At 35.1% G+C, this 13,165-nt stretch overlaps 1 protein-coding gene across 1 annotated transcript in view; it reads right to left on the reverse strand.

Annotated features, from left to right (window-relative positions):
* Positions 1-13,165, reverse strand: part of vat1l (vesicle amine transport 1-like) — a 49,071-nt gene that overhangs the window by 5,771 nt on the left and 30,135 nt on the right. The window contains exon 8 of the mRNA XM_051114771.1: positions 1,966-2,049. Within this exon, the coding sequence (XP_050970728.1) occupies positions 1,966-2,049 (84 nt within the window). The remainder of the gene's footprint in view (positions 1-1,965; positions 2,050-13,165) is intronic.

The following is a 13,165-nucleotide window of genomic DNA, read 5'->3' on the forward strand; positions in this document are numbered from 1 at the left end:
TAGGGTAATTATAGTTAATAATAGTATATAGTTAATATAGTTAATATACTTAAACTAAATCTAAAACCAAATCTTGTTTGTTTGTTTTTTCTATAAAAAGCTCATAAAATTAAAAAATACAGTCTAATGTTGTTCAGGATTATTAAAGTTAATCATTAAAAAGCATGAAAAAATAAATAATTAACTTATAACCTAACTAATAACTTATTTTATTTCAGATATTTTTTACATTTTGCTTTTAGAACAAGACAAATAAATAAATAAATAAATAGAGAGAAACAGTGCTGTAGATGTTATTTACTTATTTAGTTAGTAAAGATTGTTGTCAAGGAAACATTTTCATTTAGTAAATGTGAATTGTTTGTACTGAAATACTGAAATAAAATGTTCATTTTACTTCATTTATTTGCTTTATTATTATTATTATTATTATTATTATTTTGTCCATACAATGAAAGTAAATGCAGTTTAAAGTTGTTTAGGGTTATTATAGTTAACTTAAACTAAATATAAAACTGTAAAAAAAAAAAAAAATGTATAAAAAGCCATTAAAATGAAAAATACAGTCTAATGTTGTACAGGATTATTAAAGTTAATTAAAAAATCATTAAAAATAAATACAAGTAATTAAATTATAACTTAACTAATAACATTTTTTTTATTCTGCTTTTAGAAAAAGACAAAATAAGACATAGAGAAACAGTACAAAATAGAGAAAAAACACAGAGTGTTGTAGATGTTTTTATGTATTTGTTTGTTTTTTTGTTTCTAAGGAAACATTTCTCTTTTTTTTTTATTTAGTAAATACGATTTTTTTTGGTACTGAAATACTGAAATAAAATGTTCACTTTAATTTATTTATTTAGTTCATTATTATTAATTTGTCCATAAAGTGAAAGTAAATGCAGTTTAGGTTTATTATACTTACCTTAAACTAAATCTAAAACCTTTTTGTATTTTATATAAAGCCATTACAATAAACAATTCAGTCTAATGTTATTCAGGGTTATTACAATTGACTGTATCTAAAATATCTTTAAATATGTTTTAAAATTCAAAATTATTTAATTTCATACAACTGGAGGAAACATTTCTTGTTTTTTTGTACTAAAATAACCAAAACTAATAACTTTATATATATCAAACTAATAATAAAAACTATTATAGAATTTCAGTGATACTACAATAACCTTATGCTGTTTAGACTTAAGTGTTGTTCAAAACATTTTCTTTAACATTCCACAATGAAGAAAGTAAATGATGAGTATATGATGACATAATTTTAATTTTTAGTCAAACTATCTCTTAAGGGTCCTGAGCTATGAGCAACAGTTTAGACATTATCAGCGGTTCCTTCAAAAACCTTGCATATTTGAGGAGAAACATCTAAGACACAGTAGATCGAGCCTTCTGAGATAAAAGATCAGCACCTACACAATAAAATCTTCTGGCAAGGGAGAAAAATGGAAAACAATTTTCCAGATGTTCTTCTTCACTTGCTCCTTTAAGAACTTCCCAGGTGTAAGTAAAGACGCTAAAGGTAGATTTCATGAAAGCATGCTGTTGTAGACCACAATTTCCACATATTGTCTTCTCTGAAAACAGCGTCATAAGGCGCAGTCTCCATGGAAACAGCTGAGGTGATGTCGCCTGACTCTTGGATCACTGTCATAATACCATTTTTTTTGTTTCTATACTCTAAGTAAACAGGTGTATTATTCAGATGTGCCTTTGTGCTTCATAAAAGATTGTTTCTTTTTTCTCACACAGTTTTGGATACGGCGACTATAAAAATAATGATGTTCAGTTAGAAAACTGAACAATGCAAGACATTATGAAAACAGAAAAATGAAAGGGGAGCAGCAATGGTTGACATGATAATTATAATGTTTTGCACGTAATGTTTTGCTCGCCTTACAACCAGGGGTCTAAATTCAAAAGCAGGTTTTAGGATGACTCACTCACCAAAGGCGTGGGAGACTTTTCCACGTCCAAAATGAGCTTCCCGATGTTTCCTCTGTCATGGATTCTCTGCATGGCTTCCTTCACCTACAGGTTAACATAAACAACAAATCACACACACAAAACCTCATTAAGTCAAACAAATGTGCTTTGCTCTCATGAAGTGATGCTTAAGCTCAAGTGTGTAGTGCCACAGACAAGACTAAAGGGGGCAGCAAAGTCACAATCAGCAATCAGCCCAATGTACTCTAATTTAACTTCACAAATTAAATAAATGAATAAATTCTATCGGTATTTATGTACCTCATTCTAAATCTTCAATCCTGTATGATTTTATCACTTCAGCTGAACTCTGTCGCTAATTCTCCACGAACTTACAATGAATGGCAATTACATCTTTCAAGCTTCTAAAAGAAATAAATGCAGTCCCTATGATTTGCACGCTATATTTTAAGCCTCCTAAAGCCTTTGTGTGAGAAACAGACAGAACTTTAACCTGATAACCTTCCCTTTTCCCCCCAGTGGGCTGATGCAATTAGATCTGTGAGTTCAGTGACGTTCAAAATAAGACTTTCATTGAATAAGAACTTAGATTTCGGTCTGTCCCTCACACACAGCTATTATATGACTTTTGAGGACTTATTGCACAAATTTTGTGGTTGACTTCTTAGGTGCTGTTGCACCTGAAAGCTTTAGTCCCATTTCATTTCAATTCTATGGGAAGGAACTACCAGTAATACCACACATCTCCTTTTGTGCTCTAAGAAAGGAAATCATATGGATTTGGACCACCCTAAAGGCTGGAATACTTTAAACAGCTTTTTCATAAATTTCCCCCCCAATTTGCAGTCTGGACAAGTGCTGAAAATCAGAGCCAGTCTGCAGGTTTGGGATTTCAAAGAAAATCGCATAGTGATTTAGATTGATATTTTTAACTTCAAACTATGATTTTATCCAGTTGAAGCATGTTTGATACTTTAAGCCTATTTTAAAACTTATTGTTTTCATATGTAATGTGTCTCAGAGCAATAAGGCGCATGTTTTGTTGTGAGTTTGTTGTGTTCGATAATGTGAGATCCTCATTTTTTTACAGTATGATGCTCAGTTTGTCCTAACCATTTACAAAGTCAGCAAGTGTACGATGCGTAGTGTTTAAAAATCTGTTACAATTTTTTTTTTTTTAAATTGTGCAGTGCATTCCAGCCTTAAAGAGACAGTTCACCCAAAAATTAAAATTAAGTCATCATTTACTTGCCCTTGTGTTGTTAGGGTGACCACCTGGCAACAGGGCTGTTGCGGGACATAGATGTGATTTTGCGGGACAATGCGGGACACGTGTGAGACTGCTACATTTTCTATTGTTATGCTATGTAAATACTGATTACATCCGTTGTCAGCTGCGCTGATCTGTGTTTCTGAGCGCACATGTGCAAGCGAGAGAAAGCGAAATCCACGTGCGAGAGAAGAGATTTGTGCTTGCGCATTTTGATGCGCCCCCGCATTACCATAATGTGCTCTAGACATTTGTCACTAAAATAACACCATAGAAACCGCCTCAAACGAACTATTAAAATAAGAAGAAAGTCACGTCTGAAAGCTGCATCAATTTTTTTAAATTGGTTAAAATGAATAGAGAATATCGTGTTTTTCCGTGTGCGCTCGACCATAACCGTCGGTGGTCCTAGATGAGCTCCGCAAATCCTTTGCGCAGAAACTATGCCACAAAAAGAATAAATAAAAAGCTTTCTTGAAAAGACAGAATAATGCACTCTTAATATGATCATTAAAAACCAACAGACTAATGAAAATGCAGGACATTTTCTCAATATGCGACGTGCGGGATGGGGGTGAAAATGCTGTGAGATACAACGCAAAGCAGGACAGGTGGTCACCCTATGTGTTATACTAATGCAGTATGCCCACAAAAGGAGATATTAAAAAAATGTCAGACTAATGGCGATCAGCAAACCTTTTTTTTAAAAGAGAAGTAAAAATCACAGAAGTATCACAGAGTGCTTCTATGCAGCATGTGCTGTATATTCCTATCAAAGGATATATGATAGTGTTTGGGGAAAAACAAACCAAAATTGAACAAAATTTAAAGCCTTTTCAAATATGATCTTTCATGTAGTGTGTCATGTAGCTGTATGTGAACATAAACTATCTGCAAAGTTGTGAAGCCGACGGTAAAGTTATTGTCTATCAAAAAAGAGTCGGCTCACATTTGCCTGAAGGAGTCGTCAGGATTTCGAATCTTTTTCTGTTACGGCCACACGTCACGAAGTAACACATTTGCATAATGTCCACCCACGTTCTATGTCGCGAACAACTTGCCCGCCCATACATTTCCATGTGGTTTACGTCACATGAAAATTTACACGTACATTAAACAGAAGACGCTGTATCCTACGCTGTGAGTAAAATTGTTTTATATTCACTTCCAAAAGATGATGAATCTACAAAGATTGTATTTTCTAGCGATCGTTCAAAAAATAAGTAGTTGTGTATGTTATGTTGTGTAACAACCCTGCACATGTCAGGCTAAATCACGCTTCTGTAGTTCTGTTGTTCAGCTGTGGACCCACTGTAGTCTGACAATTTGTGATTGATGAAGCTTGACTGTCTGTCTGTCTCATTAGTTGGAGTAATGATAAAGGATGGCGCACGAAGCTGCTTTCACACCGAATGCGGAAAGCGCTGTGCTATGAAACCCATTCGTTTCAATTGCTTCCGCCGCGCGAGGACGGCTTGTTTCTGCCTAGACCAAAGCGCACGTGCAGCGTAGCGCGCACGCCGCAGACAAAGTTCAAATGAGTTGTTCAAATGAACACTTGTCGCTGTGCTCTGAAGGGCTGCACTGAACCCAGCGGCCAGCGCAGTGCTTTCCGCGTTCGGTGTGAAAGCCGCTTTAATGCATTATACATTGTTGAAGTTTACAACATAGAGGTGTGCCCGCTTCGCTTGCATAAGCAAATTGCGAGCACTTTCCACGGTAGACCGTGCTAACTTGTCGATCAGCCACTTCAGCCGTTTCATCATCAGACTCTGGCTGGAATTGTTATGGTAAAATTGATGCCATCTTTTCTATGTATTGACAAGTATCCAGGGCTGTCAGTCAGTTATGGCAATGGGCGTTTCCTTCTCCGACACGCTGTATGCGGTAGACCAATCATAAAGGACTGCGCCATCTGACCAATCATAGCAGTGAGGGCTCACGGAAAGGAGGGGTTTAGAGAGACTGATTCTTTGAACTGCTTCGCACGAGTCGTTTATGAATCATTTAGAAATGGGGTAAAATTAAATCTATTTTTAGAGAAAAGTGAAGTGTTTTTTGCATACATGTAAACCTGTTTTGGGAGTCTATTAAAACAATATTAGCAACCTTTAAAATGGCATAATAGGGGCACTTTAATAAATATCCTAAATTTGGCAGTTGGTCTATGTGCACAACTGTGCTTTCATGAGACTCTATTAGCACTGGAGTTCACTCTGACTTATCTAGGAAAAGCACACAAGTCAAGATAAAATAAAATAAAATAACATAATATGAAATATAATCCAAGTATTTTGTTCCTCTATGGTAAATATCCCTGCTGAAACCTGGTTGGCTGTTTTTAGCTGGTCAGGCTGATTTTAGAGGGGTTTTGGCCACTTCTTTACCTGATCAGGTTGGTTATAGCTGGTTAGGCTGGGAGACCAGCTAAAACCAACTACTTCTAGCTTAAACAAGCTAAGGACAGCCAGGACAGAGTTATCTGATGTGCTTGTTGAAACAAAAATTTTAGAGCTGTCATGATTCATTAATTCAATTCGAGTACTCAATTTTTAAAAATCCTTAACTGCAAATTGCCTGTGTAGAGCAGAGGTTGCGCTAGACTTTAACATTGTCCGTCATTTTGACGGACAGGGTTGTAAAAATTAGAATAACACATTTAATTGCTTTTATTTTTGTTCACATTTTAATTTTTAATCATGAACCAACAGGACGACAGCACAATGTTGAAAAACAACCAAATACGCTAGGGCTGGGTAAACAAACAAACAAACAAACAAACAAACAAAAAATGTGTTGATTTGAATAGATTCGCACTTAAATGAACCAATATTGATTCTTAAATTCCAATTGATTTTTGGTCTATGCTGTTTTCAGCTGAATAATGAACAGTACACAGTGCATCTTCCTTCCAATAAATAGCAACAGGCTAGGCTTTGTTTTACTTGATATAAAAAGTCTCAGATTTCAAATTCGGTCCATTTCAATAGGAAATTCAATCAATAAATACCGTTCTGGCACTCTTTAATGTGGCGTGATAGATGGCTGTAGCTTCTGTGTACTTGCCTGTGAGTAACCAAACGCCTAGGAAAAACATTCATGACACTTTTGTTTTTGTTCTGGATCCCCTGCTTTGCTGCCTTACTGGAGCGCACTCGCCACCAACTGGACAGAAGTGGGAATTACAGCTACAATTTACAATAGATCACCCTCGGTGTAATCTGTCAAAGTGACGGACGGCCTTCAGATTTTTCCATCAGTGATAAAAAAAAAAAAAAAAACATCACCGACAATGTTCGGTTAATGCGACTTCTGGTGTACGGTAACCAGTAAAATACTGCAAGTGGTGCATTCCACAGACGAGAATCCATGAAACGCATTATCAGACTGTTTTCCAAGGCTGGATGTTATATTAAACCCATTTAAAATCATAAAAAAGCATAATGCTACTGTGACTTCACAAATGCTATGATTCAATTAAATCAATATATGCAATGTAGGTTTAATTATTTACATGTGTGTAGGTTAGGTATGTGTATCTCAGAGCGGCTCCGTTCACAGTAAACGCTGCTCCACACAAACTGTCATCATTTACATGTGTGGAGCATCTCAAACACCATCTCTGCATATTGCTGTGAGTTTGGTTTTATTCTAACATTCATCTAGGAATGCAACATGCACATTTTCATCAGATTTGTAAGGTAAATCATGTATAAACCTACGCAAACATGGGAGAATACATCAATATCTTTCTCAATATGCTAACTGTTCATTGTGATTTCAAAATAAAAGCTCAAACCCCCACTCTTGAGTTTACATGTTTTGATGTCCACATATTTAAGAAATTACAGTGGCAGTAGCATTTCTGTCATAAAGAAATGAGCAAATATTTTAGATTATGTGGAATTTGAATTAAATGTTTAGTTAATATTAAACAAGGAATAGATCACGCAGTAAAGTGTAAACACAGTTGCCAAGGCCATTGGCCATTCTGCAGGCATTTGTTATAATGTGTGATGTACATTAGCTCTATTGCTTATAAAAAATTATTTTAACAGTTTTGTTCAATAAAAAAATTATTACTTGCTTTTGATACTTTATTTGAACTAATTATTATTGCCTCATTGCAATTATATGTATTTTAAGTAGGGGTGTTAAAACTAGTGTTAACGCAGGTGATTTTTTTTTTTTTTATTTTAATGCGTTAAATTAATGCAGGGGCGAGGCTACACTCAGAACTGCTAAAGAATTGCGTTTATTTAGACGTGAAACGTTTTTACGAGCATATCAAATGGGAGGCTTTTCAGACTTGCCAGCCGTGAGTCAAACGAGCACGGAAATGGTACTGGTGATGATCGGAGCTTCAGTAGAACAACAGTGAACTGTGGTCAGATGAGATGTTGTCAGGCCATATGTCAGCAAAAACAAATCTTCCTGTCCTGTCATCCGTTACACTGTGTTTGTAGCACATGCTCTTCAAGTTCACACACAAATGTGTGCGTTGTATTAGGCTATATTAAAGCGCTTTATCATATTCAAACCCAACTGAAACTATGAGTATGCAATGTCTTAGTTATATCATTAGTTAAGTCATGAAGTTATGAAAAAAGGCAAACAAATCTGCCTTAAAACTGCATGTTATTTATGAGTCACATTTAAAACAGTGTCAGATCTGTGTCAGGTTCAGCAGCAGCAGCTTTTAAAGTAACAGCAGCCAAAATATCCTAATAACCAGCTACTGTGATGTCAAAGAAAAAAATTAAAAAGAGGAAATTCTTTAGTTTAAAGGTTTATGTTTATTTAATTTAGAATTTAGTGCTTTATTAAACTAGGCTATATTTTCTTGCTAAATATGACATTTATTATAATGGGTTTATGTGAAGATTGTTTTAAGTTTACTTAAATTAGAAGTTATTTTGTAAAGTCTAATAAATGTTAAATTGGTTTATACTGTAATGTTGAATGGCTATAGTCAGTGGTTAAATATTAGGAGAAAAATTCATAGAGACATCAGTTGGTATCACTGATACTTGCCTTTAGTCAAAAAAGATGGCATTAAACAAATATTAAAAAATATACTTTCTTTATGTTGTTTCTACATTAACTTGAAGATTGAATGTGAAATTATTGCAATATAAAAGTATAATTAAAAATTGTAATGTTAGGTGGGATTAATTGCGAATAAACGCAATTAATGTAAAAAAAAAAAAAAAAAAGTGTGATTAATTGGTTGTTTTTTTTCCAATTGACACTACTAATTTTAAGTCATTTTTAAGGCTATTGTTAGCTTAGGTTTACTTTAATCACCACAAAAACATTATTTATTATTATCCTAATAATAATCGATTACTCAATTACCAAAATAATCGTGGGTGACAGCTCTATCATATTTATATCATTTTGACTATTGTGACAACTGGAGTTCCAGTCCAGAGATACCGAACACAGTAAAAGCAGTACGGATACTGTTCTAAGCGTTGATTTTTCAAATTGTGTGCTTTTTCTGGGTGAGTCAGAATAAACTACTGCGCTAATGGAGTCTTGTGAATGTGCAGTCGCACACAGAGACCAACGGTCAAGGTAAAGATATTTATGAGATATGTGAAATATCTGTTTGTTTCTAACAAACCCTATTGTTTATCCCCCGAGCACTTGGAATATACGGCATGTGTCGCATGGAACCACTGTTGTGATGCTTTTGCATCTTTTTTAAAAAGCTTGATAATGATTGCCATACACTGCCATTATATGAACGGGATTTAATGCATACGGCATTTAAACAACACAAGGGTGAGTACACAATGACTTAATTTTCATTTTTGGGTGAACTATCCCTTTAATCAACACATTTCACAGTCTTTATGTATCCTTTTAAAATGATGTATCTTCTAAAACAAAGAACACAGCTGCTACCATCTCAAACAAAGGAACAATTAGTTCGTTTGGTCCAAAACTTGTATGGTACCTTGAATGAGCCTTAAGAATGAAGAGAAGCTATTTTCACTGGTAAGACAGAGATAAAATTAAGTATAAGGTGCAAGTTATTCACAGGACATCACACTACACAATCAGACAGAATACACATTACAGTATTGCGCAATATGATTTATACTGTGCCCACAGGTTATGTGGGGGATGAATGTTACAGTATGTCCACATCTTGTAAAGTGACTGCTAACTAGATGAATCAGTAAATGAATAAACATGACAGCTGCTAGTCAGGCCCTGAGAATAGCAACACGACAACTGTTAACAGTACCTGGCAACAGCTTTCTGAAACCAAAATGATAGAAAAAAAGAAGAAATAAATGTAAGTAACACTTCATGGTAATAATCCTTACCAAATCAAAATCAGTTAATTGCCATTCAAAAGATGCTTTTCATCCACAGTCCCCTACACATTAAACATTTTCAGTATTTTTGTAAACAAATTATATTACTAGTGTTAGCACTGACAAAGGCTGGTGTGCCACAAGTGTCTGTTCTAGGCCCGTTATCATTAACAATGCAAGTTAATGGTCTCTGTGAGAGCATCATTAGTATTCATCAATACATTTATACAGGTGATACCATTTTCAAAACCAATGGATTTATGCTGATAGAGTCTGGAGAAAAACATGCCTTCTGTCTCAAACCCTCATTATCTTGTCCATCACTGTCAGTTTACCAGCTGTCAGCCCAGCCATGCTCATCAATCTTCTGACTCACTTTACTTCACTGTCAATTTGTTACGAAAACATCATAAAATTGTAGTTCTCAAAAAGCAATACTCCACTCATCTACATAACACTATTAGTCGAAAGTCTGGAACAATTATGATTTTTTCAGTGCTTTTGAAAAAAGTCTCTTATGCTCACCAAGGCTGCATATATGTAATGAAATACAGTAAAAATGTGAAATATACATATTAAAATTGTGAAATATTATTATGAATTAAAATAAGTATTTTCTATTTCAATATATTTTAAAATGCAATTTATTCCTTTGATTAAGTGCTAAATTTTCAGCATGATTACTCCAGTCTTCAGTGCCAGTACATTTTAAAATATATCAAAAACAGTTCTCGTAATAATATTTTACAGTATTAACTTATTTTTACTGTATTTTATCATCAAATAAATGCAGCCTTGGTATAAGGAGCATAAAAGCATTAATTATTTCAAACTCTTGACCAGCAGTACAGAGCACTGCCATTATGCACTCTTTTTGCAAAGTATTACTTTTTATATTAGTTTAAACAAAGTACAAGTAAACTGTGTTGCATAAATGGCATATTATATAACTGCAATTGGTACTTGTTAAAGGGGTCATTGGATGCCCGTTTTACACAAGTAGATATGATTCTTTAGGGTCTTAATGAAAAGTCTATAATATACTTTGGTTAAAAATTCTCAATGGTAGTGTAAAACAACACCCTTTTTACCTTGCCAAAATCAGCTCTGCAAAATTCATCCTGTTCTGTTTGAGGTTGCTTTAAATGTTAATGAGCTCTGCCCCCCCCACCTCCCCCCCCTTCTCTCTGTGGAGTGACAAGCCTGTTTATTTTAGATGCATTTAGCCGCGTTTAGCCACTAAACTTGCTAACTAGCACATTATTAGTAAAGGTGATCGCAAAGTTTAATTGAAAACCCTTATACTCACTTCTGCTGTAAGTGAAGCTGGATCACGAATGATTTGTGCGAACATAGGCGGATATATGTAGATCGGGAGGCACATTCCCTTTCACAAACAAACGTAATCCACTGCATCTTCAGCGGCTCAGATGTCGGGAGTAAATGAAGACCACTATGTTCACTATTACATCCAGCAACACAACACTTCAATCGTTCAGTTGGAGATTTTCTTGTCTAACTTACATCCCCGCTCCGGTATCGAAACAATGGAGGTCAGACTGTTACAGCTGATTTAAGGCGGGTCTGAGGTAAGACACTTATGTCAATCAACTATCGTGGGAGAATGGCTCGATTTGAAAAAGGGGATATTATTTTTACAGATTAATTAAAAACCACTGCATGGATTTTTATCATTATAGGGTAGATTTGTACATAAACTGCCAACGCACATTAATGTTCAAACAACATGTAAAAGTAAATTTTAAATCCGATGAGCCCTTTAAGGCCTGCTAAGTATTAAACTTATGCATGTAACTCATCCCAAAACACCTCAGCTTTAAAGCAAAGGATGAAGGGTTTTAACTACCAATGCCACTGTTGTTCTGCCCATCAAGGGAGTGATAAGTCTGGGTACGGACATCGTCCCATCCACCCTCTCTTCCCATAAAACATCAAGGGTCATTTCTCCAGCCGTGTCCCTTAAAATCAGTTTCATTTCAACGGTATTGCAAATATGCGGAGGGCTTGATTGTGTCTGAATGAGTCACAGTGGCCATGCAGGATTGGAGGCGATAAAATGCATCAGTGGAAGACCGCCTCTATATATCCCGAGAGGCACATCTAGTCACTCAGGGGTTTCAGCGCAAATCTAATTTTCAAAGCCTCACAAATAGTCATTTATACATCCAACTGCTTAAATTCCATGGCTCTAGGCTAGAAGTATTTTGTCCATTCAAACTGTGGATTTGTAATACAACTTGCCAAAAAGTATTAGAACTTTTGTGATTAATTAAGGCCTGTTACAGCACAAGCTTTGTCAGACTTTCTCATATTAATACCTAAGTCCATATAAAGCCATGATGATGTCTTAAACATTGTGGGGAAGGAAAGAAGAATATTAAAGGAATTATAATTTATTGTAATCTATATGAACTATTTGAAAATATTATATTAAAAAATGCACGTTCACTTTTATTGTTCACCTAATAACTGCTTCAAGTTCAACCAAAAATTAAAATTTGCTGAAAATTGACTTAATCACAAATAGTCTACATGACTCCAGGCCATCAGTTGAAATCTTGTGAAGTGACAAACAAATCTATCATTACAGTGCCCCTATTATGGATTATGAAAGGCTGACATGCATGCAAGGTCAAAAAACACTTTTGTCTTATAATAGGCCTATTTGACTCCTAAACGGTTCACTGAACAATTGCGGTGATTGGTCTGATGACCCAGTCTGTTGTGATTGACTTCTACTGAAGTGGGGGGGTCAGTTTTCCCAGGTCTGCGCACGCACAAGTGGGCGGGGAATACGCTAATGTTTCAAGTTGATCTCAATTTAATACAGCTTAAGATTCGTTTTAAGAACGACTCGTTTATATGACTTGGAATCAACTCTTTCTTTTGGAAGACAATAACTTTCTAGATATAGCACTTTCAGATTTACAACTTTGCAGGATGTTTTCATTCACTTAGAGCTGTGTCATATCATACACTGCATGAGAGGTAATTTTCAAAGATCCATAACAGGGGCACTTTAAGATGTTTTCTAACTTCAAACGGTTGCTTCTAGCTAAAACCTCTATTCATGACATTGCTTTCTCCAGTCCAAAACATTTCTAAACAAATACGTAGATTTTGATGTGAGAGGGCAACAGGGATGGACTTACATAGAGGAGGCATTATTATGGATAATGGACTGATATTTTGGCCAGTAGCAATGCATTAAAGTTAAAATGCCTTAATAATGGATTTGTTTCTTACAAACATGCTTTTTACTTCAGAAGATGCTAACCGATGGACTGGAGTCATGTGGATTATTTGTGGATTATTGTGATGTTTTTATTAGCTGTTTGAACTCTCATTCTGACGGCACCCATTCACTGCAGAGGATCCATTGGTGAGCAAGTGATGTAATGTTACATTTCAAAACATATCCACATCTTAGATGGCCTGAGGATAAGTAAATTTTGATTTTATCAACTATTCCTTTAATGTTTCTTGTCTTGTCACATTTAGTCATGAACTATGCAAATTATAGCCGTTATTCTCAATTCAAGTAGTTTACATAATTTGACATTGGTGTCTGTAATAT

Source organism: Labeo rohita, chromosome 7 (genome assembly GCF_022985175.1).
Source record: "Labeo rohita strain BAU-BD-2019 chromosome 7, IGBB_LRoh.1.0, whole genome shotgun sequence".
NCBI lineage: Eukaryota > Metazoa > Chordata > Actinopteri > Cypriniformes > Cyprinidae > Labeo > Labeo rohita.